This window comes from Passer montanus, unplaced genomic scaffold (assembly GCF_014805655.1).
Source record: "Passer montanus isolate IOZ18808 unplaced genomic scaffold, ASM1480565v1 scaffold144, whole genome shotgun sequence".
Taxonomy (NCBI): domain Eukaryota; kingdom Metazoa; phylum Chordata; class Aves; order Passeriformes; family Passeridae; genus Passer; species Passer montanus.
In genome coordinates, this window is record NW_024361386.1 from 769566 (window position 1) to 794196 (window position 24631).

Here is a 24631-nt window from a genome sequence, read left to right on the forward strand (position 1 = left end):
TTGCCACTCTGTCTGCCCATGGTTTGCTGTTTGACTTCACCACTGGGACAGCCACAGCTGCCACCCCCTGGTGCCAGCTCCATGCCCTGGGACAGCCACAGTCCTTCAAGGCCAGATGAATTTCATTCATGGCAGCAGTTTCTCCTGGAAGATTTCTGAACACGCCAGCTAGAGCTGAGGGTGGGGGGGGCTGAGTCTGGACCAGGGTCCTGCTGCTGGCAGAGAAAGAGATCAGAGGGGAAAGTGATCCTGAGGCTCTTCCCAGGCCCCAAAGGACACCAGAAGCAGATTTTCTGTGCATGGAGAACTCAGCCCAGCTCTGCCTGGGCCCGTGGTCCTCCAGCCCAACCGGAGCAGCCTCCTGGGAAAGCAGAGGGAGTGCCAGTGGGATGGGACCCCTCCCCTCCCTTGCCTTGAGTCAGTCCTCACTCAGTCTTCCATGTGTAGGTGATCTTCCCACACAGCCTGTCCCAAGGAATTTGGGGTTCTGGGATTTTCCTTTCTCTCAATACCAAGCTGAAGGATCCCAGTGATGTCCTCCTCTCCCTCAGTCTTCCTGCCTGAAAAAAAACAGAGGTAATACAAAGCAAGCAAACAAACAATGTTCTGAGAGTCAAAATAACATTTTCACTGAGGGAGGGAGGGAGGGAGGGAGGAAGGAAGGAAGGAAGGAAGGAAGGAAGGAAGGAAGACAGCTCTTCTGTTTCCTGCTTGGCCACACCACGTTGTCCTGATGGGAGCCATGGGATTTATGCCAAGACAAAGGTTTTCTGGCAGATGTTCCCCAGAACAGCCCACAGACTGCCCTGCTGTTCCATTTCCAGCAGAAAGTGCAGTGTGTGTCCAGGAGAGGGAGTTTGTGCTTCATCTGGCTCTCCAAGCATTTGCACAGCTGTAAACATAAAGGCAAAATACAGCTTTTTCATTTTCTTTTTCCTCAGAGCAGTCACTCCACCTTTCCCTGGGCCCCTTACCATGCTCAAAGCAACGGCCACGTGTGATTAGTGTCAGGACTTGAAGGAAAATTGAGTTGTTTTAAAAAGCAGCACCTATGTGTTAACAGAACCACGGAATCACTGAGGTTGGAAAAGCCCTCCCAGACCACTGAGTCACCCTGATCCCCACCTTGTCCCCACTCAGTGCCACCTCCAGCTGATCCACCCAGTCCCAACTATTCCTGATGCTGGTCAATGCTGCCATGACCAGGGATCCCCGCAGGGTGCTCTCCCCTCTGGGCAGGGCACTCCTGGGCTGTCCCATCCAGCCCAGTGGGGCAGGACAGGCACTGGTGACCAGGCTCTCTCCCCAGCACTCCTCCTCCCCAGTGGGGCTGCTGGGGTCCAGTTGTGCCCACTTGACTGGGCAGATTCCAAACCCTCCACAGCTTCCAGGCAGAAGAGACCTCCCAGCAGCAGGACCTACCCAGGACTCTGAGACCATCTGGGCCCTGCAGACCTTGCAACCATCGGAGCTGGGAGCTCCAGCTGCCCTTTCCCTGGAGGGTGGGCACAGCCACCTGCCCTCCTGACAGGGACTAGGTGTCCTGAGCCACCAGGGCCTCCCTGTGCTGCAAACTGCTCGCCTGAGAGGTGCCCAAACACAGAGTCTTCCAGAGAGACAGAAAATACATCCAGAGCTCTTTCATTTGGCACAAGCAGATCTGAAGGCTGCTTTCCTCTTCCACCTGGAGGCCAGGCCTGGAAGGCAGGTAGGTATTGCAGAGCTCTGAGTGAACATTCCCCTTCACATCTGACCTTACAAAAAGAAATAACAAGGTCACAGTCGCATCTTAGTTTTATTACAACTGACCTGCAGGCAAAAGGATAGAACTATTACATAAACACTCTGATCCATGTATAATAGCTTAAATAGAGGAGGAAGTCAAACCAGGAGACTGGATAAAATATTCGGAAGCTCTTTGAAGCAGTTATGTTCCTGAGCTTCATTTTACAGACAATAAGGCAACATCCCTGCACATCAGCTTTTTGATATTTTTATACATTTTTTTCTATGGTACAAGAAAAAAAAATAACCAGAATTCACAATGTACAGTTCTTACACTATTTTCACAGCTTCTGAACACTATACACTTTTTTTTTCTTCTTTTTTTTTCTTTAATAGATACATTGCAATAAATGGTGCACCCATAGTAATTTATAATAATCTGTGTTGAATGGGCTAAACCTTGGCTGTACAGCCACCCAGGCAGCAGCCCCTCACTCCTGTCACTGGCAGCTCAAAGCTTTGCTTTTCCATTCCCAGCAAACTGCTCCTGGGCTGGAGATGGGACGGCACCAGAGCACAGACCCAGCCATCCCAACAGGGCACAGCAAGGCAGTCCCGTGTGTTTTGGGAGGTTCCATCTCAGTGCTGGCCCTCTGAGAGGTTTTTGGGTTCCCTGTAGCGAGGAGGAGTCAGATTTGACACCAAAGGGAGGGTGAAGCCCCACCTGTGGCTGCCCTTCCTGGCTCTGGTCTCTCCAGCCCCACAGCCTGCACCCCTCGGGACCTGGAGCAGCTGCAGTCCCACTCCAGGGGCTGAAGGCTGGAGAGAGGAACCACAGCTCCACGGGGAATTGCCTGAGAAAGGCTCTGGGGGCAGAATGGCTGCTTTAGACACACGTGGTCTGACTGATCTTACACAGGAGGCACCAGAAGGAGCAGAAACCTCTGCCTTGCCTGAGGAGCAGCCCAAGAGGAACAGAATCCAGGAAGGGCAGCACCAAGGAGCCAGCAGGAGCCCCAGGACGTGTCACCTCCGTGGCAGACAGACACCAGCTGTGTCCAGGCACGGCCTCGGTCTCCTCCCCAGCTGGGATGTGCTGCTTGCTCTTCATCAGCGCTCTGCCTCGGCTGCTTCGCACGCGTTGGTGTTGGGTGGACGTGGGGAGCCCTTCCTTGGGGATCCTGCCAGCACCACGGTGTTTTCATTCCCTCTGTGTCCAGGCTTGCTGCTGAGCTCTGATGGGAGGCTGCTCTAACACTGAGGAAGTCCTACCAAGCACCTCAATCAGCTCAGAACAAAAAGCAGAGACCCTGCAGCCTCCATTTTATCCCTGGTGTGCTACTAAACACCTGAAAACTTCAATATCTGGGGGGGAAAAAAAGTTTTTGGGAAAAATCAATCTTTGAAAAATATGTCAATTAAACAAAGAGAAAAGCCTGATGTGCTGTTTCGCTTAGGAATGGACCAGAAGAGACAGCTTGCCTGGCCTTGCTGGGCCAGCTGAGAGGAGTTGGATGCTCCTTCACCTCCACCTCAAATCCTTCTGCACCCCCAGTCTCAGGGAGGTTTGCTCGGGGTGCAGCACCAGGAGCTGTGGAGGTCACAGGGGAGGCTCAGTCTCCAGGTGGTGCTGAGGTGTCCCCAGCAGGCTCAGCAGGGTGTGGTGGGCACAGAGCCCCTGGCAGCCAGGGCCACCCCTCCATCCTGCCTGCACCAGCAAGAAGGAAGGGCTCGGGTTTGGAGTGGGACTCAGGAGCTCAGGGCATGGGGCTGGGCTGTGCCACAGGAGCAAGCAGCAGGGCTGGGGACAGCAGGAACACCAGAAACACTGGCCAGGACTCACAGCCATCAGCTGGTGGCCCACTCAAGCAGCTGCAGCCTCTGTGGATGGCACTGGGTGAAGGCAAAGCAAAGCCAGTGGGTGGTGAGCACTGTGCACTATAAACCAGGTCAACAAGCAGGTTAAATTCAATCAAGTAGTTTAATAATTCTTCAGGTCAAAGGTCTTATCTTACCAGGTAACAATTTACAGGACACCTAGTTAAGAGTGAAGAGTGGCTGGCTTGGTAAAAGGAGGAAGAATACATTATGTCCCATCTCAATAGTTTAATGTTAGCCTCTTTCAACGCAACATATTTTTGGTAAAGACATATTCACTATATTTAACATGATCTCTCTTTAACAGGAAGTTCAGCTGAGCACACTGTCCCCAGAAAGTACACTGCGACTGTAAAGCAACAGAATTTCATAGCAGTAAATCTATTGCACTTTGTGAAGAATAAAATTCTCCTTTGCCTTTCCAGCTCCAGAAGGCAAAGCATCTCGTTGGTTAAGCAAGTTCTTCTCCCTCCAGGCAAAGTCTCTTAATGTTCAGACAGACAACGCCTAACTTTTGTTTGTTTGCTTTTTATTATTACTTGAAACAACAATCGGAAGAGTTTGAGAGAAAAATCTTTCCAGTAGCTGCTGAGGAGTCTCCAAGTTTTGAGTCTAGAAATGAATTTTAGGTGCTATCCAATCACAGTCAACAAATATATGTACTTATTTCCACATTTCATGAATATGTCCACAAAAGAGCAAGATGAGGTCTCTCTGTGACCAACACTAACACTGTGTGATCAGGTATTACAGGGATGCACTTTATATGTGACAACAGTATACAGACAGGATGGAAATAACACCAATATTATTGCACATGGTGTCTGGGCGAGCATTAAAAACACTGCAATATGTGATGAAAATTCTTTACAGCTTGTTTTCTCTCAGCCCTTTTTCTAGAGTTTGATGTAGCAGCAGTATCAATCCACGTACATTGGAGAGCTGGGAGTTGCTGGCATTTGATCCAGGATTTTACAAACATAGCATGCAACATCCACTGTGCGTTCCTCATACATCAGGATGAAGGGATGTTTCTGGAAGCAGATAAAAAAACAACAAAGTTATGGTCACCCTCCTGGCATGTGCCCCTCAGATAAAAACTGGGCAGGGGGATTTGTCTGGTGCAAGAAAATGCTTTGTGGTGGCTGTAGGGCACCAGGACACAGCCTGGTCCATGGCTTTTCCATGCTGGGAATCCGTGTCTTTAACATGGGAGGTTACTGAGGCAGGACAGGGCTCCAGAGTGTCAGGAGCTGCCAGGCAGGAGGCAGGGAGGGTGCAGGATCAGCAGCTCCTCTGCAGCACTGACACTTCCTGAAATCCTTTCAGGAGATGTTTCATCAGCATTGTCACAGTGGGGACAGTGACAGGGAGTGCCTTGCAGAGGTCAGACTCAAGCTCTGCTCTCCTGAGCCCACACCCTGTGCTCTGCAGGCAGGCAGCACTGGCCAGAGCCAGGTCAGAGCAGCTGGGACACAGCATCAGGGAGGTCCTGGGCCAGGACATCAGGTAAATCCCTCTCACATCAGCTGATGTGAAACCCCAGGGCTGACTGTGGAACCACAGCCTCTAAGAGGTGCCCTCCAGGTGCCCAGAGCTCCTTGAAGTTGCCTCATGTCACTGATCCAAGCCAAAGGCATTGCTGCTCTCTCTCCTTTAGCATCCCCACCACAGACAGGCCCTGCTGCTGCCCAGCTCCAGGGCTCTGCTCCTTCAGATCTCACTTCTGCCTGAGCCCAGCACCCTGTGAGCTGTGTGTTGGAAGCATTGAAAGATGCAGCACTGAGAACTCACCAGAAGCTCTTTGTACTTTGGCCTTTTGGACTCGTCCTTTGTAAGGCTAAAGAAAGCAAAAAGATAATTAGGAGAACGTGGGATCAGGCAAAATGCTACAGACATCAAATACAAATTTAACAGGACATGATGCTGTCAGAGGGAGACACACCACCTTTGGTTTTCTGGAAAACCCATCCTTGCACTGTGAGTGACCACAGGAGTAACCCCCATCCCTCCCTTTCCCAGCTGTGCAGGCAGGGGCTGTGTCTGTGTCTGACACAAACTTCCTGCCATGGAAACTTCCCTCCTTACCATGCCTCCTCTCTCTAGCACAGCCTCTCCGAGGTTTTCTCCTAATTTCTTTCCTGAAGAGCAGTTTCCAGGCTCTGCCCTTCAGTCCCAACCCACACAAATCCCCCATCACCTCCAAACCACTAAAATGTGAGAGGTCCTCCCCTGTGCTGGTGCAGGAATGTGAAAAGAAGCCAGAAGTGCTGGACACATAACCCTTGCCAAATAGCAGCCAAGAAAAGGAGCCAACCCCAGTGCTTTCAGCAGCACACACTTACCACAAGTTGACGAAGTTGATGAAACTTGGGGAAAACTCCCTTTCCTCTGAGTTACTCAGCTGTGGTGGGTCTCCTTTCACTACTTGTGTCAACTGGTCAAACACACTGTTCCACTTGGGGTAGGGGAATCGCCCCGTGGCCAGCTCGTACTGCAGGGAGACAGCAACAGCACCAGGCAGCTTTACAGCAGGGAAAAAAAATGTCTGCAGCAACCTTGGATCCCCCCAGAAGGAAGACTGAGATGACATTCTTCGTCCTATTCCCTGTATGATTCTAAGTAGAGGGAAGGTTTTAGCCAGCAGTAAGTTCTGCTGCCTGTGTGAGGGGCATGGCCAGATTTACCCTGACCAGGCTTCTGTGCTGGCCATGTCTGCTTTTCCACTGACTACAAACCAAACCAGTGTGGGAGAGTAAAATCCTCCAGTCCCTCCTCAAGCATCCTAACAAGCACTAGAGAAAATGGATAATGAGAATGACACAATCACATGATATCTCAGGCTGGAGAGGACCCACAAGGATCCCTGAATCCAACTCCAGGATAATGAAAGTTAGTTATTTTAAACATAAGTAGTGATAACAGAAGCTACTGGTTCATACTAAATTGCTTCTGCTTTCTCTTCTGCCTCACAACCTGAAGAAAGTAAGGGCTACTCACTGAGAGCTTCTCAGTGTGTGCAGCTAGCAGTGCTGTGGTTAAGCCAGTGAGGAATGACAATCCCAGAATCCAAGATGAACCAAAGTCTCTGAGCAGCCAAAGCACAGCAGCTGCCAGAGGCTTATTCACACAGGCTGGGTGCTCTGCTCTGCACCACCACACTCAGCACCCTCATCTCAGATTCTGCACACAAAATTCATTTACAACCCAACACCTCTTCCCTGCTCACATCCAAACACAGCTGCGGGGGCTCAGAACCACTGACACAGAAAGCACCCAGGTTGTTCCTGGGGCAGGCAGTGCCCACTGGAAGCAGAGCACACCCAGGAGCTGGGCAGTGCTGCCCACGTGCCCAGAGCAGTGCTCACTCACTCTGGCTAGCTTTAAGTCCCAGCTGGACACGTTGAGGCAAGCCCAGGCACGTCCTGTTCAGCAACATTGGTATATTCTAATATTTTGGTGCCCCACATTGGGCTCCAAAATATTAGACTATACCAATATCACTGAACGGGACGTGCCTTGGCTTGTGTGGCCCCTGCTGCTGAACCAAATAACAGCGACTGTGGTGTTTCACCCCAGAGACACCTTGGCTAGCTGTGGGTCACAGCTGGGCACGCTGGGGCAGTCCAGGCATGCCAGAGCTCCAGTGAAGGTGGGATGAGCTTCCTCTCATAGAGGGACACTCCCCAGGCTTCCCTGTGCTGGAGAAGCTTTAAGGCAATGGTGAAGGAAGGAGTCAGTTCTGATGGAGGGTTTTAAAACAGGGATTTTATTCTGGCCCACAGGCACCTGAATCTAGCAACAGCTCCAACAGAACTCCCAGTGTGTGATCTGCTCACCCTTTTACCTGGGGGAGAAGGGGGAAGGAGGGAATACAGGGACCACCAACCAGGTATGGGGGAGGAGATCTCCAGGGAAAAGGACATATGGATGATCCAAAGCCTCCCCAAAGGTGGAGGGCATCTTTTGAATCTGCCCAATCACTCGATGCTCTGCTGGAACTCCAGGGTTGATAGACAGTACTCAGAAGTCAGGGTGGAGGAAAGGAGAGGTGACTGACACACCTGGGAGGGAATCCTCAGGGAGAAACCCGGGGTAACTGAGGCAAACCGTGACATCACAAGGCAACAACTCACCAATGTGATGCCCAAGCTCCAGACGTCGGAGCGCACGTCGTAGCCCTGCCGCGAGGCGCTGGGGTCTATCCGCTCCGGCTGAAACGGCAACAAGCACAGTCAGGCTCTGCGCCAGCCAGGAAGCCTCTGCAAAGCTACAGAGAACCCCCAGCCTGGCACAGCGCCAAGCAAAACCTGTGGCCAGGGCAGCCATCCAACCCCAGCAGAGAAACATCCCAAGGAATCACATAAAACACTGATTAAACCACTGATTTTATGGAGGTGTTGTGTAAAAGGTGATCAGAAATGGCAACTTTTCACAGTCCAATGCTTTGGGGTTTTTTCCTTTTGCACAAGCACCTTGAATAATTGTGACTGCCTTATTTAGTTAGTTTTGTTCAACTTTGGGATGTCTTTAGCACAAAGTCTCACTTTCTCTGTTTTGACACCCAAGGGTTTTGATCATAAGAACTGGAATCAACATCTCATCCCACCCTGGGGAGAGAGGCTTAGCAGCATCTACCAGAACTCTTCTCCACAGCCAGCTACTAAGAAACTATTAAAAACAATGTGCTTTAAGAAAAGCTCCTCTGAACAAGGTTTCAGTCATCCCTTGAAGGCAACTATGATGTCACAAGGCTTTAAGACATCCAAAATGTCCTTCATAGAAAGCAATATTGAGCCAGACACAGGTGATTCACACCTAAGAGTAGGTTATCATGAGAGCTGAGCCAGCAAAAAAATCTCTATGCCTTGCATGTCATCTTTATAAGAAACCTCAGTCTGCCTTCTTTAGTTAAAAATATAATAATTAACATGTCAAAAGAAACAGGTTCTCATTCAGTTTTGACTACAACAATAATAAAGATACCTGCACAGCAATAAATTCTAAATTATGGGGTACAGGAAATAGTCTGAAAGCCTTGGTTGCTTTGTAAGCTACATTTTAACACAATTTCATATCAAACACAGCTGCGAAGTGCAGCAGCAGGTGGCCCTGAACCCTACTGAGGACACACATGATGTCTGGAAGCTGCCACCAGGGATGGACCAGTTCAGAACACATCAAATTACAGGGATGCTGGCCTGGCCAGTGACCCACAGGGATGTGCCACAGCAGAGCAAGAGGGACTGGTGGGATGGGTGGCACTGGTGACACACAGCTGGCTGTCTCAGGCACCCATGAGGGGCACCCTGCTCCTGTGAGCAAACAGAACAGGGGTTTGGCCCTAGACCATGGTGGCACAGTTAAAGGGAAAGCAGGACGGACCAAAATAAATCCCATCTAAATACAGAGCAGGAAGAATGCCGAGAATTTTCCATGTGGATCACATGGGAGCAATTAACACCAAGGAAGGAAGAGTCACCATGTCACACTCTGGGGACCTGGAGCGAGGGCTGCAGACAAAGCCTGGCTCAGGCCAGGTGTCCTTCCGATGCCAATGGGGATGCTGGCCTGGCCAGTGCTGTGACCCACAGGGATGTGCCACAGCAGAGCAAGAGGGACTGGTGGGATGGGTGGCACTGGTGACACACAGCTGGCTGTCTCAGGCACCCATGAGGGGCACCCTGCTCCTGTGAGCAAACAGAACAGGGGTTTGGCCCTAGACCATGGTGGCACAGTTAAAGGGAAAGCAGGACGGACCAAAATAAATCCCATCTAAATACAGAGCAGGAAGAATGCCGAGAATTTTCCATGTGGATCACATGGGAGCAATTAACACCAAGGAAGGAAGAGTCACCATGTCACACTCTGGGGACCTGGAGCGAGGGCTGCAGACAAAGCCTGGCTCAGGCCAGGTGTCCTTCCGATGCCAAGAGCAAGCAGGAAAGGAAATGGCTGAGGTGGAGACCCATCCCTGGATGTGCTGATGGGATGAGGACAAGGGATGGATGCATCAGAGAAGGGTACAGGCTGCCATGGGGCTTCTCCTGTTCAGTGCTCACCTGAGCACCAGCATTTTGACTGAAAAATGAGCAGTGGACACCACAGATCCTCCCTCTCTTCCAAACCCCAGCTATACAAACAGCCACACATGGCCTGGTCTCTGCCTGAACCACCTGAACACAAACATCCAGCTGGCCCTGACAGCAATGCCAGCAGTGACTGTCCACCTTCACCAGGGAGAAGTGAGAAGCCACAGTTTGCAGCCAGAGGCTCCAAGCTGGCCTGGGAAAAGGACCTGAGTGACCAAGGATGGAGGTGACACCATCAGACTCCACTCCTGTGGAGGCCTGGAAGGAGCAGGGCAGGGCATCCATCCTCATGATGGCTGGGTCTGCCCCTCCACCCCTGCCTGAACCAAGCCCTTCCAGTGCCACCCTTCCTCTCTGACTGGGCTCACTGGGACATCCAGAAGGCAAAAAGCAGTAATGACACAAAGGCCACCAGCTCCAGGGTGGCACACAGAGCCCACTCCCTGCAGCATCCCCACAGCCAGGGGCAAGGCAGGGAGCACAGCAGCAGCACTCAGGGAGGATGCAGGGCTGGCCAGGAGCTTCACTGCTGGGTGAAAGCTGTGGAACCTCGCTGGAGCAAACCCCCAGCACTGGCACCAGCACAGGGCAGGGCTGAGGAGGGCTCAGAACAGCCCAGGCTGCTCCAGGGGCCAGCAGCTCCCTGGGAACCCAGCCCTGCCTTTCTTTCCTCCAGAGAACACGAGGTACCAACACTCAGAGGCCTTTTCTCACTGTAACAATTGCAGGGGAACTGGAAGCCAAAAGCAAAACAACCTCTCAGCCCCAAGGCTGAGGCACCGCTCGCCGTGACAGCTCTAACAATTTTGGTTCAAGCCCACAGCACTTGCTTGGCAGCTGGACATGGCTCCTGCTGCCTCCTCAGAGCACTCACAGCCAGACTGGCTGACACCCAGTGCCATTGTTACCAACAGCCCCGTGGAGACCAGGCTCCTTCAGGGGCGAGTGCCATGGGGTTGGTGAGCCTTGCAAAATGTGACAATATCATCAGGGAGAAGCATCCAGCAGCCCTAAGGAGAGCCTCTGGCTGAACAGAGCTAATACTCTTGGCCTATTTTGCACTAAAAAAATACTATTTTCCTTTTGAAAGGAGTGTGGCAGCCTGACTCCTTCCCAGGTACATCCAATTTGATCACATCATCCTTTCAGACATCAGCCTCTGTTGGCTTGGAGAAATATCTGGCAGATGTGCCTGCACACTGGGGACATCTCCCCATTTCCCAGGCTCCCTGGTACGTGGAAATGCTCATGTACTTGGAAAGGAGTCACTGAGGCTGCAGAGCAGCAGGGAAGAGGCCAATCGTCTCCCACATCACTTGCCAGCTGCTGGCTGCCCCACAAAACCTGTGCCCTGCCAAGGCTCTGAAAAACACAAACTAAACGGCAACACTTCTGCTCACTTAAAAGTCCACCCAAGACTGGAGCGGCACAAATCACAGAGTGCACGCAGACAGACAGACAGAGAGGAGAAAGGAAAACCAAAGGGCTGTGGAAGCACTGACCCACCCACATCCCAGGGGAAAGGGAGCACTGCAGCTATTTACAGACATCTCAGGAACTGTCATGGCATAACTACACCAACAGCCTGAGCAGAACTGACCACCCACCGTGGCTCAAAGAAAGATCAGTCAGGGCAGACAGGTTTTGCCTTGGACACCACAGTCACAGAAAAGCTATGGCCTGGGCCAGGTGGGAGCCATGCCTTGGAACAGAGATATTTTCCTTTTTTCTACTTGGTGGTAGATAAGAAGAGTTCAGAAAACAGTATTTTTCAGCATACAGAGCCATAAATATGTAACAAAAATTAAAGACAGGCACTAAAATTGAAGTTAAATGAACAGCAGCAGGCACACAGCTCCCTGCACAAGCTACCCTTGGCTCATGTGAGAACAGAGATGTACTTTCAAAGCACCATGAACCACTGAAGTGTTTAAAACCCTCAGACAGCTTCCAAAATCACCACTACAGCTTTTCTCTCTGGGAGGGGGAGGGCAGCAAACAAGCAGGACAGACTCCCAGGAGCCACAACTCAGCCCCAGCAATTTCCACACAGCTGCTCTGCTACTGCTGCTCTCCAGAACCACATTCTCCTGGAATGAAGTTCTGGCACACTTTGGAATTAAAGTGGTTTACAAAAATCACTGTAATTCTGCTCTGCAATAACTCCTGTGACATAATCTTACCAGAGCAAATGGATTTCTTGCAGACCAAGACAAAGCCACACTCTGACAGCCCTGCTCCCCTGGGCAATGGTGTTTTGGAGCTGCTGGAAAGCACAGAGCTCCTCTCCACTCCAGCACCACAGCCCTGGCAACAGCAGAGGAACCCAGCAAAAAACCAGGAATTGGGACACTTTGCCACAGCCTGGACGACACTGCCACAGCAGAGCTCGATCCAGAGCTCAGTTTCATCCAGGAAAAGGGTGTTCATTGTCACATTCATATTTTCTGGAAAAATCCCTTTGCCCAGGATTTCTCTCCTGGGAAGCTGAGAAGCCTCAGAGAAAAAGGAAAACCATATTATCTGATTTGCTTCTCCTGTGTTTTGCTGCTTTGGAATGTGTTTGGAGATTGTTTATCCACAGGTGATTGTTTCATTGGTTTCATGTGAATTGTTTTGACTTATTGGCCACACAGAGCCAAGCTGTGTCAGGGCTCTGGAGAGAGTCACGAGTTTACATTATTAACTTTTAGCCTTCTGTAAGTATCCTTTATGTATTCTTTAGTATAGTTTAGTATGGTGTTCTTTAACATAATATAGTATCATAAAATAATAAATTAGCCTTCTGAGAACATGGAGTCAGGCTCATCATTCCTCCCTGCCACAAGGGCACCCCATAAATACAACAGTTCATCCCCCAGGAACAGGCTGACCCCAGGGAGGGTGAGATCCCCCAGGAACAGGCTGACCCCAGGGAGGGTGAGATCCCCCAGGAACAGGCTGACCCCAGGGAGGGTGAGGTCCCCCAAGCCCATCCCACTCACCGCCATGTACGGCCGGCACCCTGCATCCCGCGTTTTGGCAATGGAGTCCACGAGCTGTCCACTAATGCCAAAGTCACAGAGTTTAATATTCCCATTTCTGTCCAGAAGAATATTGGAAGGTTTGATGTCTGCAGGAGGAAGAAATTTAAACCAGTAAGTCACGGCTGGGGGTTTCAGTTTCCAGCAGAGCAGCTGCAGAGGATGAGGCCGGCAGTGCCACGCCGTCGCCGTCACCCTTGGCGCTGGATCCTGCATGGGAGCACGAGGGGATGGAGCCAGCCCCGGAGATGCCACGTGCCCAGAGGCAGCAGCAGATGCCCAGCCACCCTGAAATCACACCTACATGGAAAAAGCACAGGTTGAAGGGGCAACAGAACAGGCACTGAGATGCTTGTTCGAAACCTGCGCTCAGACTCACGGTGGTACAGGTGCTGTGTTTACACTTGGAGTGAACCAAAGGCCACTAACAATTCTTGCAATTATTTTAACAGACAAGAACAAAAGACATGAAGTTAAAAAAACACACAAAGAACTCACCTCTGTGAATGATTTTCAAGTTTTCTTTTAAGTGGTTTAGTGCTTTCACAGTCTAGGAAAGAAAAACAGATGAAAAATAAGCAGATGTCGTAAGAGTCCTATGATTATTAAATTTTTGGAACTCCACAAACAGGGGTAAAAAGCATTTAATACACTGAGATATCAATGCTGTAATATGCCACGTAATAAAACATTTTTCTCTGAATCTTTTCTGCAAACAAGAGGTGATATAAGAGAGGGTATGGGCTAAAGTGAACACACATTCCCTGTGACCTGCAAAGATCCCACTCTGGGAGAGGGGAGCAAGAGGTGGAGCCAGAACCACCTGATGTTAATTATCCTCAGTAATAACTTATTTCAAGCCCTATGCTGTATTTTTTCAGCAGGTCACAACTGTTTCAATGACCTGACTTTTCACTAGGCTAGAACTTCCAGGTTATATCAGGAAAACATCAGCCAGGTTCTCCAGTGCTTTTGGGAGCCTTTGCACAAGACTGCCAAAGCATCTCTGGTCTGGGCTGGCACCTGTGCTGCTGGTGCTCACATTCAAGCAGACAGAGCAGGAAGATGGTCCTGGGGTCTGTTTATGAACTGATTCCTGACCCCAGGAGCTCTGTTTACACCATGCAACACACTGTGGAAAAGTCATGATCACCCCGAAGAACCATTCCCAGTGTGGTGCAAACAGCAGCAGCAATTCTGCTCCACAGACCAACCAGCTTTTCACATGGACTGTGATCTGAACAAGGATCTGAACTTTTCAATTATCTTCAACAAAAAAGTTTTAACAAAATACTCACAGCTAAAGTGATTTTGCCTAAGATTTCTTCTGGAATAACATCATCTAATACACTATATACATATTTGTAAAACTTATCAAACGAGGTAGACATGAGCTCCATACAGATCCAACAGTCACCCTGGAAAGAGAAAAAAATGTGTGTTACTGTTGAGGTAAAAATGAGAAATACAAATCCAGAGAGCATACAGAGATCCACTGAATCCTATGAAATACATAAAAAGCAACATGCATTCTGCAGAAAGGTTGGAATTCAGCTTGATTAGTTTTAGCAATGAAAGACTTGCTCCAATTCACAGCAGAGCCATTTACCTGCCCAGCTCACACCTGACATTACAGTTTAGTTGGCTGAACCCAGATGAATCCAAGCCTCACACAGTGTTTTGCTCTCCAGAAGGCTGCAGGCACAGTGGAACACCCAGGAAAGGGGAGCTGCTTTCCTAGGAAGGGCTGTGTGGCTGGGGAAGAAGGCTTTGGTTTACAGCCATGGGCAGCTCCAGCTTACACTGCTCATGTGGCATCAGGCTCTTCACATCAGCTCAAGGCACAGCAGGAGCTGAGGTCATCTACTCAAGGGCTGCTACAAGCCTGAGCCCAGAAAACTCTCACTGCACCCCAAAAAAGCAGAGGATGGAATAAGTGTTGTGACAGACTTGGAAGCAGGGACATCACAGTGAGAGGCCAGAGCTGCACAGCAGGATGAGGGCATGACCAGCACACTTCAGGGGGACCTGGAAAAAGGTGAACCTGGGCTGCTACAGATCACAGGTTGGCTAGGGAGGAAGTTGGCTAAGGAACTGTTCATATTTAAAGTACAGAAATGAAATTGGGCAATACATGTAGAAAATGTCTCTTTTCTGCATTAGCAACAAAGGCAAAGTGCAGATGAAGCACTTGCATATGACGGAGAGTGGCTCAGGGCAAGCAGTGTGGCTCCAGTGGCAGTGGCAAAGCATCACCAGCAGGTGGAGGGAGGTGATCCTTCCCCTCCATGCAGCAATGGTGATGCACACCTGGAGTGCTGTGACCAGTGCTGGGCTCCCCGTGCAAGAGAGACTCCAGCAAAGGGCAGCTAAGATGACTGAGGAACAGGAGCATCCTCCCATGAGAAAGGCTGATAAAGACAGGACTGCTCAGCCTGGAGAAGGTCCAGGGGAACCTCATCAGCCTAAAGGGAAGCTGCACAGGGATGGAGCCAGGCTTGCTCAGTGGTGCTGAGCAACACGAGCAGGACACACAGGAGGTTCCCTCTGAGCACGAGGAAACACTTTTTGTGAGGGGGATTAATCACTGGCACAGGCTGCCCCAGGAGACTGCAGAGAGTCTATCCTTGGAGAGATTCAAAAGCTATTTGGACACAATCCTGGTCAAGTGGCCTTGCTTGATCGTGGGGGTTGGAAAGGGTGACCTCAGGGGTCCCTGCCAACAGCCACCACTCTGATGGATTTGCACTGAAGTAATGGAAAAGAGGCAAGGGCTCCATGTCTGTCCCCCTACACTGTGGCAGCTTCAACAGAGCAATTACAGGAGAAGGGATAATCCAAGTCTGCAGAGGAGGAAGGAGAAGCAGCAGTCACATTTCAACATTCATCTTCTCCAAAATTCCTGTTGCAAAGGGACCAAAGGCTTGCTCAGAAGTGCCCAGACACCTGGGTCTCCTGGCTAAACACCCTTGAGTAAAAGTGGAGAACCAAGAAACCTAACTTAAATCAATTTTCTCCTCCCTAGCACGAGTTTGAAATGACAAAGGGATAAAAAACAAGGTAAAACCCAAACTCTGCTTCAAGTGAAACAAGTCTGGGGTGCCCACCTCTCTGAAGAGTGCGCCATAAAACTGAACAATGTATGGGCAGTCACTGCTTCTCATCACTACATCAAGGTCCATCAGAAGCTGCTTCTGCTCCTTCTCATCCACTGTCGACCGAATTCTCTGAAAGAGGAAGAGTGGCAAAGACTTCATCACTTCCATGCCATTACTGCATCCTCAGCCCTGCTGGTGGAGACAAGTGACCAGAGCCCCAAACCCAAGCATGCTCAAAAACACTCTGGAGAATCAAGCAGTGCTCTCAAATAAGAAATGTAATTGAACACTTCCAAGCTGCTTAATCAGACTATAAAGCTCTCAATCCTCACATAAGCATCAACACTTTCAGATGAAATGTCAGGAAGAAATTAAAGAGCTGAAATTTTATTGAAAACTACAGCAAAATATCAAATCCAGGCTTTCATTTCAAAACAAATTCCCACACAGTTCTTAGACATGTCGGAAGGGGCTTGAAGACTGGTTTGAAATTTAACCAAGGAACATTATGTTTAAAATTTCTAAGAAGTCAAAAAAGCTCCTTCCACAGCCTCCACCACGGCTGGGGAGAAAGGACTGCCACATAACCCAGGGAACACATTTCTCTGGTAATGTTAATGATGGGCAGCAGTCCTGTGAGCTCTTCTCATAAAACTAACAATCCTTTACCTAGCACTGGCTGAGGGAACATCAACACTGTATAAAAGATCGTTTTTTATATGGACACATACCCCATGTGTATATAGAGATATATATGTATACACACACTATACTTTATATATACACTATATACTATGGAAAGTTTTATTTGGGCTTGAAAGAACAATGCACATTTGAAAACAGAAAACTGTTCATTTTCAATCATGAAACTGGTTAAATGAAGGGTGTAAATGACCATACAGTTTTTCATGTGATTTTACAGATATATTTAACATCTTGCACTAATTAATACATTCTCTGAATCACAAGTGAGGAAATCGTGATCCTGAAGCTGTGACTCATGTTGAAAAACCATTAAAAAAACCAAGAAAAAATATCTGGCAAAAAGTCCAAAGCAACAGAGGTAGCCAGGACCATCTTCAGGAACAAAAACTACACGGCTGCCCAAGAAAGAATAATTATTCAAGCTTGTGGGAAAAATCTGCAAGATACTAGCACCCATTTCACCAATTCTATGGCCCCGTGGGCAACTGCTGGTGGCATCAGGACCACACACATCAGCCAGCCCAGGCCAGGTGAATGAAGACACTTTCAAGGCTGGCCATTCATATGGCACCACAGGGCACCATTATGTACTTTAGGACTTATTTTGTGATGACCCATACAAAACAAGGACAGTATCAACACTGTAATTTAGTACTTTCAAGGCTGGCCATTCATACAGCACCATATGTGAAACAGTGCACCCTTATGTACTTTAGGACTTATTTTGTGATGACCCATACAAAACAAGGACAGTATCAACACTGTAATTTTCCTTACCTGTAGTGTATCCTGGTATTTTGGTATTTAACCACTTGTTCTTAATGTTCTAGCACTTCTAGTTTGGTCTAGACCAGTAAATAATATGTTTATATTGCCCTTTTCCCACCCTGTGAATTCTAGAGTTCTTGGGGACCTGTCAGGAGACTTTCCAGCACACACAGTCCATAATATCCATGATGTGCTGAGCACGTGGGTTCTGTGCCACCAACAGAGCAAGAAGCAGCTCAACGGGCCAGGAATGGAACTAAAACACTTCACCTCCAGGTCACTGGTTCAGGTCTGTGTCACAAGCTCAGCCAGCCACTGGCTGATTCCTGCTCTTGTGCCCTCTCTGTACAAAGCTCTGCAATCCCCCGAGAGGCTGAAGGCCGAGCAGAGTGAATGCCTCTCTCCAAGGGACACACCAGCAGCACTGTGTGAAATGGAAATGCCACTGCTCTCACCTCCACACAAGGTGATGGATGCCAAAGCCACCACCAAAGCCACCTGTGACCAACAGCTCAGCCTCCCACTGAGACATGACCCACACTGAAAAGGTCCCTTCTGGTGAGGAACCAGAAGGAGCTTTTCTCCATATCCTAACTTGTGTTCTCCTTCAGTGCCCATGTCTGTCTCCAAAAAGCCTCTTTCCTGGTCCTCTGAGAGTTGTCCCAGCCCTGCTCTGCACTCCCCTTGCACCTGCACAGTCCTGTCACAGACACAGCATCCTCCTCAAAGTCAACCTGTTCTCCTGAAAGCACCTTCTCCCACCTCTGACATTCCCCCTGTGCTGCTGCTTCTCCAGCACTGGAAACCATGTGAAATACACCCTGTGTGGTGGAGGTGATTTTAATGGCACTCCAGAACAACACTGAACCCAAACACTCCCCTTGTCAAACACGAGCTCCCAGCAAGAAGGGGCTGGCAGAGCACCCAGAGCACAGACAGTGGGTCAGCTACAGCCAGAGGACAGCTTGAGAAGCCAGCGTGGACACTACAACAAATACTGCTGCAGGGAGCGAAAGAAATGCTGTGATACAAGATTGGGAGGTCTCATCCAACACTGCTGGAGACTGGCAAAGTCAAGAGAAAGGAAGAACTCCGAGAGCAGCATGCAGCACAGCACACAGACAGGGTCAGCCCAGGCTGCACGGGGTGGCTCTGCTCGGCTGCATGTGCCTGCTGCAGCCCAGTACTCCCAGTTCAGAACAGGGAAGAGAGGAGAGCCAACAGCAGCCAGTACCCAAACAGCACCTGAGCCATGAGACAGCCTCTCTCCTAAACCCAAGGCATGGTGCAAAGCTCCCACAGACACACTCCCCGAGAACCTGGGGCATGGCAGGGAAGGAAGACACGAGGTGAGGCAGCTGCTTGAAGGCAGCATTTCAGACAGGGATGGACAGGGGCTGACTTCACTTCAGGCCTTACAGATCTCAGCCCAGCCACCTTCCTGGAAGCCACTGATAAGTCACTGCTAAGTGACCCCACAGCCAAACAAGCCACAGATAGAAAAAGGGGGATTTGTAATAGAAGCTTATGGGGGTCTCCTTTTTAACAATTCTTTGTTGGCCTCCAATTTAAACTGTATCAAATCCTCTTAGGAGAAATTTTCCAGCCCTTTTTATTCAAACACAGGTTAGGACAAAGCCTTCCAACACCAGGAAGAAGAGCTCTGAAGCCATGCTCTGAGCAGCATCAACAGCAAAAGCAGTCTGTGCTGTGGATTGTGCCACCCTGAAACCTAAAACCAGGCAGATTCCAGAAACTTGACCCGAAACAGAAGAGACATCATCCAGCCCCATGCTGCACACACAAAGGTTCAGGTGCACCATGAAGTGACTGGCTGAAAAAAAAAAAAAAATCTAAAAAAAAAGGAAACAAAAAAAAAAGCTGCAAACACTAAACTGAAACTCAACTCCTTGAGCTGTGAGACAATCCAGAACTGCCCTGAGAACAGGGGCTCACCTGTGTCCTCAGCAGAAAGCTCAGCACAGCAGTGCCTGGCAGTGCCATGGGAGAAGTGGGCCTTCCATGGGATGGCAGGGATTTGGGACAACAAGCCAGCAGCAAAAAGAGGGTTTGCCCAGTCACTGCTGAAGACGGGAATTCTATCTCCCCATCTGAAAAACATTTAATGCTGACTGAAGTAGATTACAACGAGCTTCCCACCTCCTGTGATGAGGCTCTAACTCTCTCTCACCATTCCTTTCCAGCTCTTACTCATCCACTCCCTCCCCAGCTGCCCTGCCAGCAGGACTGGGAACACTGGTTTCCCCAACTCTCAGCCAGCAGACCTAAACAAATGACTGAAACAGAAAATTCTGAAGGTGTCGGTCAATTGTGTGAAGAATTACAATGAGGGTTTGGCAATAAAACCCCAAGACTTCTCTTTGGAAGTCATATGGACATGGAAAGGAAGAGAAATTTGCCCCTGGATGGAGCTAAATCTACTAATGTATCATTCTGATGGGTCTTTATGGGCTATCAGGCATCTAGGAAAGGATGGAGGGACCATGGAGGTATAAATAAATGTTACATTTCTGCTCTCAGGAGCATTTGATACACAGCAACCTCCTTAAGCTGTGAGACTGCCATTGAGAAACCTGAGAAAGTCAGACGGGAACTTCTGGTTTGAAGATGTGGATGAAGAGAACAAGCCCTGACTACCAAAATGATGTACAAGAGACACCGTGCTCAGAACAAGAAACAGCTCCAGGGCTTATTGGCTTCCCCAGGAAGAACAGGGATCTTTTATGGGCCCATGGATTTGACACTTCCAATTACCCAATTGATCTTGAAAATGCTTCTGATTTCCTTAGGAAAAGTTTAGAGAAGAAGTAAAGCACATCAAAAATATTGTTAAACTAAAGAGAAAACACTGACTGTAGAGGACACTGACTGTAAGTGGAGGCTGGACTTGGCAATGCTGCAGTGGCACTAAGTCACCCAGGCTGAGGATATTGGAAGACACAGACAATTCTGGCCTACAGGTGAAAATCACTTTCTTCTGAGGTGGAGGAAAATGGAATACTGTGGATAAAACCACCCTGTTCTCCACCTGGGTTACTCTCCCAGCTGTAACCATTCCTGACAGAAAAATAATTCAATTAAAAAGAAGTGCAAGATGCTTCCATGGGGCAGTGATAAGAAGCCTGAAGGCCAAGCAAAACATCTCAAACAAGCAGCTTTCCCAGCCTTCCAGAGGCATTGTGAAGTACCCTGGCTAATAGAATCCACACCATGTACAGCATTTCAGTGCAAAGCAGGGCATCCTGCTCTACCTGGAAGAATGCTCCCCAGCTTTCACTCCAGTTTGGGCTATTTTTTTTTTAAATTCATATTCCAGGGATCTTTTAAAGCATTCTTTTTGTGTGAACTATCACCAGGGCCAAAAGGAAACCTCAGGCCAGAAATTACAAGACCCAGCAGCTGGGCGAGTTTCCTAAGAAAACATTTCCTCCAAATAAATGGGGCTTCTCTATGTGCCCCTAATTTGTGGTACCCTCACAGAACAAGAGGCACAGACCCTGGAGCAGTTGGGACAACACCACTCTGGAGGGCAAATACAAAAAGGGCTGGAGAATTGCATCTGTGGAGCCTCTCAGACAAAAGCAGGACAGCACTGGAGCAGATCCTGAGGAGGAACCAGGGCTCTCAGTGCAGTGGGAAAACCAAGAAAAATGGTCACAAGTCACTTATGGACTGCCACAGAGTGGGAAAAACCTGACTAACACAAAAACAAGAAACCAGAAGCAAAAATCAAAGTGGATAGAACTGGAAACCTGACCAGGCAAGATCACCAAGAGCTGGTGCAGCAGACACACACCAGCCAGGAAAAGAGATTTCTCCCAGGAAATGAGACTTGACAAGGTGAGGATTCAACATATAAAATGGCCTTGGATTTATTGGTTTGCATAGCCAGATCTGGCACTGGAGAAAACTGGGCTGTTCTCTTTCCCACCTGGAAAAGTCTTGACTTTATATGCCAAAAAAATCCTTAAGAAAATGAAAAGTGTATTTTCAGCGACAAGAAGACTGTGCTGGCAGTTGACCCAGAGTAAAAAGGTGCATCTCCAGGAAGATCTGAAAGGAAACGACCTAAAGAATGAAAGGATTGGTTTTTATTCAGAAATAAAAATTTAGATGATTAGGAAAATATAATGCAATATTTTCTAGGGGCAAACATGAGATGTTGATTTTGATCCCTCTTTCCTTCATCCTCTCCCCCTGCTCCTGATAGCTCTCTCTGCAGGTCTCTTGTGCAGAAAGCGTAAGGGGTGCACAAACAATTGCAGGTGACAGCAACAGGAGGACCAGGTCCCTGCTCCTGCAGCCCACTCCAGCCTCCAGCCTGTTCCCAAAGAGGTACAGAATGTCTTTTTGTCATTGAAACCAGTATTCACAGAGAATGAGCAAGGCTAAAGGAGCGAGAGGAGCAGCACAGGGCACAAGAGCTCATCATCCCAGCCATGCTCCACCTGCTGAAGCTTTGCTGTAGTCCTTTTAGCCAGTGACACAATGAGGCTCATTTCAGGATCATTTTCCTCCTCTTCTACTGATTCTGGAGCACAAATGGAAAGCCTGACTCACCCAGGGCCTGGCAGCCCTGCCCATTCCAGGAGACTCATTAAAGGTACCAGGATTGCATCTGTCAGGACAGAAATTACAGCCATCAGCATGGGCTGACAGTTCAAAATGAGTTACAGGGAAAAATGAAAGAAAACAGTGTCTCCACCTGCAGATCTCAAGTTATTTTGGTGATATTGTAGCCCTCGGGAATTGTTTTCCTTCAGTGGTAAGAAAAACTGAGTATGCAGCTAAAAAAGGCTGTGCTGGAGGAGCCTGTGTGCCCTGCAACACCGAACTTTCCCAAGCAGGGGAAAGCTTGGGAAGCTTTAAGGAACTGCTCCTTGGGCAAAGGCAGGACAGGCTACACAAAGCAAGAGAAAGGAGCTGGGTACAGGGTTTGAAGATGTGCCCTGGCAGCTGCACCCTTTCAGGGGAGCAGGATGAGTGACCAGAGGTGCCCAGCTGGAGCTGCCTTCAACCAGAGGAAGACTCCAGCAAGGGGAAATGAGCAATGTTTCAAGCTGCACACTTGCAGAACAAGGAGGATTTGAATCTCCCTGTGGTAGAATGGGGTGACAAGCCTGGTCACAGCCCTTCCAGAAGTGGGGTAGGAATCTCCTGACCACACTGGGAATTTGCAGCCAACAGTAGTGGAAATTTGGGGAGTGGTGGAGAAGGATGGAGGAGCAGTTGGGACAGACCCCTGTACCAATTTTCTCTGCATCTAGTGAGCAGTACAGAACAGCTAACTTTTGTCTTGCAGCTTCCATAAAGCTGTTTCCTTGTGCTGGATGTCCTTCCAAGGATGCCTGGCCTGCTGCACTGGTGCTGCTCCTGGGGAAGCACAGGAACAACAGCAGCTCAAGCAAATAACCAGACACTGCTCCACTGTAAGGGACCCTGTCACCTGCCCCCAGCACAGTGCCACACCTCAGAGCTGCAGGTGCCACAGAGATCATAGCCAAGACCTCACTAAACTGACACATTTTCATAAAGCACAATTTCCCTTCATAATTTCCCTTCTCAACCTCCTCTTAGAGAAGAGCTTCATGCTGAAGGAGAACACAGGACTGAAGGCAACAGTTCCACAGTGAAGAGACCACAAAGCCTGAGAGAAGGAGAGAGCAGGAGGGGAACAGTCCCCAACATGGACAGATTAAGACAGAGGAGGAGCAGAAGATTAATGCACAGCCATGGCTGCCCCAAAAGCATCAGGAGGCTGAGAAAGGAAAATCTGAGGAGTGTGGGATGAACTAGTCACTAGGCCAAGCTTTGCCCATCCTGAAACTTCATCTCAAAGAACTGCACCATCCAGTCTGGGAATTGCTGCTGCTGCCTTGGAGGCCTCACTGACTGTTCCACCCACAGGTCTTTGCTCAATTTTGCGTTTTGTCCCCACTGGGACAAACAGAGCAGTTGCTTACCACCACTGTTTTAGAAATGATGCTGTTGCCCAAACCTTCGAACCTTTCTTCCCCAGCCATGTCCACCCAAAAGAAATAGGGTCAGAGAAAAGAAGGTGGCACCAGCCCAGCCCACAGCTTTAGCTTTACTCACTATAAACAAATTGGATTTACTTGTTTAAAAGTGAGCCCCCAAGCCCAGAACCCTCGAGGCTCAGAACACATCTCATCCCAGGAAAGCCAGCTCAACATGCTGCACTGTGCCTTCTGCAGCCATGTGCTTCAGGAACACAGAAGTGGTGCCTTCTGCCTCCCACCTGGCTGCACCTGCACCACGGCCCCTCAGCAGTGAAAGGCTCACCTAGGGTGCTGAAAAGCCCTTGTGCAAACAGTGTGGGACAAGAGAAGCCCCGTGCCAGCAGACATCTTCTCCATGACACGAGGTAATCCAGCAAAGTCCTTCTCCACACGGCTGTAGCCACTGCAGAGCTCCAGGAAACAGCCACTCAGCTCTGGGGATGTGCCCCTTTCACACCCTCAGCAAAACTACAGCTACCCAGGTCACACACCCAGAGTCTGAGAAGATGGAGCTGTCCAGGAATCATTTCACTAAAGAGGAATCATTTCACTAAACCAACGTTTTTCAACCTGTCACCTGCAAACTACACCCCTGAGTTCTGCCAAAGGCAACTGAAAGAAACCAGACTTTAGCTACAGGCAACCTCTAGCTCCACTGGAGACTTTCAGGGATTCAAACCCAGCTTGAAACAGCACTGCATGGTGATCAAAAACACTCAAGAGACCTCGCCAGTGATCCCAGCACTGTGAGGAAGTCAGTATTTACTGGAGAAGATCAAAGGATGAGGGTTACTCCAGTAACCTGACACACTAGAAACAGGTAGGAATTACATTCAGAGCAGCTGGGGCTGAGATATGTCTGCTTGGTATGCAAGACCAGCAGGGGCAAATGTCTCCAGATTCCAGGGAATATTCTGAAGAAGGCAGAGAGTTGGAAAAGACAGTAACACAGACTCCTATGCAGCTCACTTCTGCTTTCTCCTGGGAGCCATAAGAGCATTTACAGTTGATATCATCGACAGAGTTAAAGAAAGATGTCATCAGCAACCTGCAGTGAGCAAAGGAAAGGACCAGAGAGACAGAGAACAGCTGCTGCCCACCTCCATGGACAAGCAGCTCCTCAAAGATGCCCAGTGAGCAGCACTGCTGTGGCAAGACAGGCAATTATTGCCCAGCTGGGAGAGGAGGCTGCTCCTGCTTCTAAGGTGAGTTTTGGGGTAGCATAAAGTAGAAAATGGACAGTCAAGAAACCTGCTACACTTTCCACCTCCAGGACAGTCTGACATGATGAGCACAAAGCA

General features: G+C 49.2%; 1 protein-coding gene across 1 annotated transcript in view; it reads right to left on the reverse strand.

The window, feature by feature from the left end:
- Positions 1-3687: 3687 nt before the first annotated feature.
- The window catches only part of MAP2K4 (mitogen-activated protein kinase kinase 4), a 54752-nt gene continuing 33808 nt past the window's right edge, over positions 3688-24631 (reverse strand). The window contains exons 5-12 of the mRNA XM_039700795.1: positions 15826-15945; positions 14017-14136; positions 13217-13268; positions 12680-12807; positions 7740-7817; positions 5949-6097; positions 5398-5443; positions 3688-4637 (exon numbers count right to left, since the gene is read on the reverse strand). Of these exons, the coding sequence (XP_039556729.1) occupies positions 4524-4637; positions 5398-5443; positions 5949-6097; positions 7740-7817; positions 12680-12807; positions 13217-13268; positions 14017-14136; positions 15826-15945 (807 nt within the window). The 3' untranslated portion in view covers positions 3688-4523. The remainder of the gene's footprint in view (positions 4638-5397; positions 5444-5948; positions 6098-7739; positions 7818-12679; positions 12808-13216; positions 13269-14016; positions 14137-15825; positions 15946-24631) is intronic.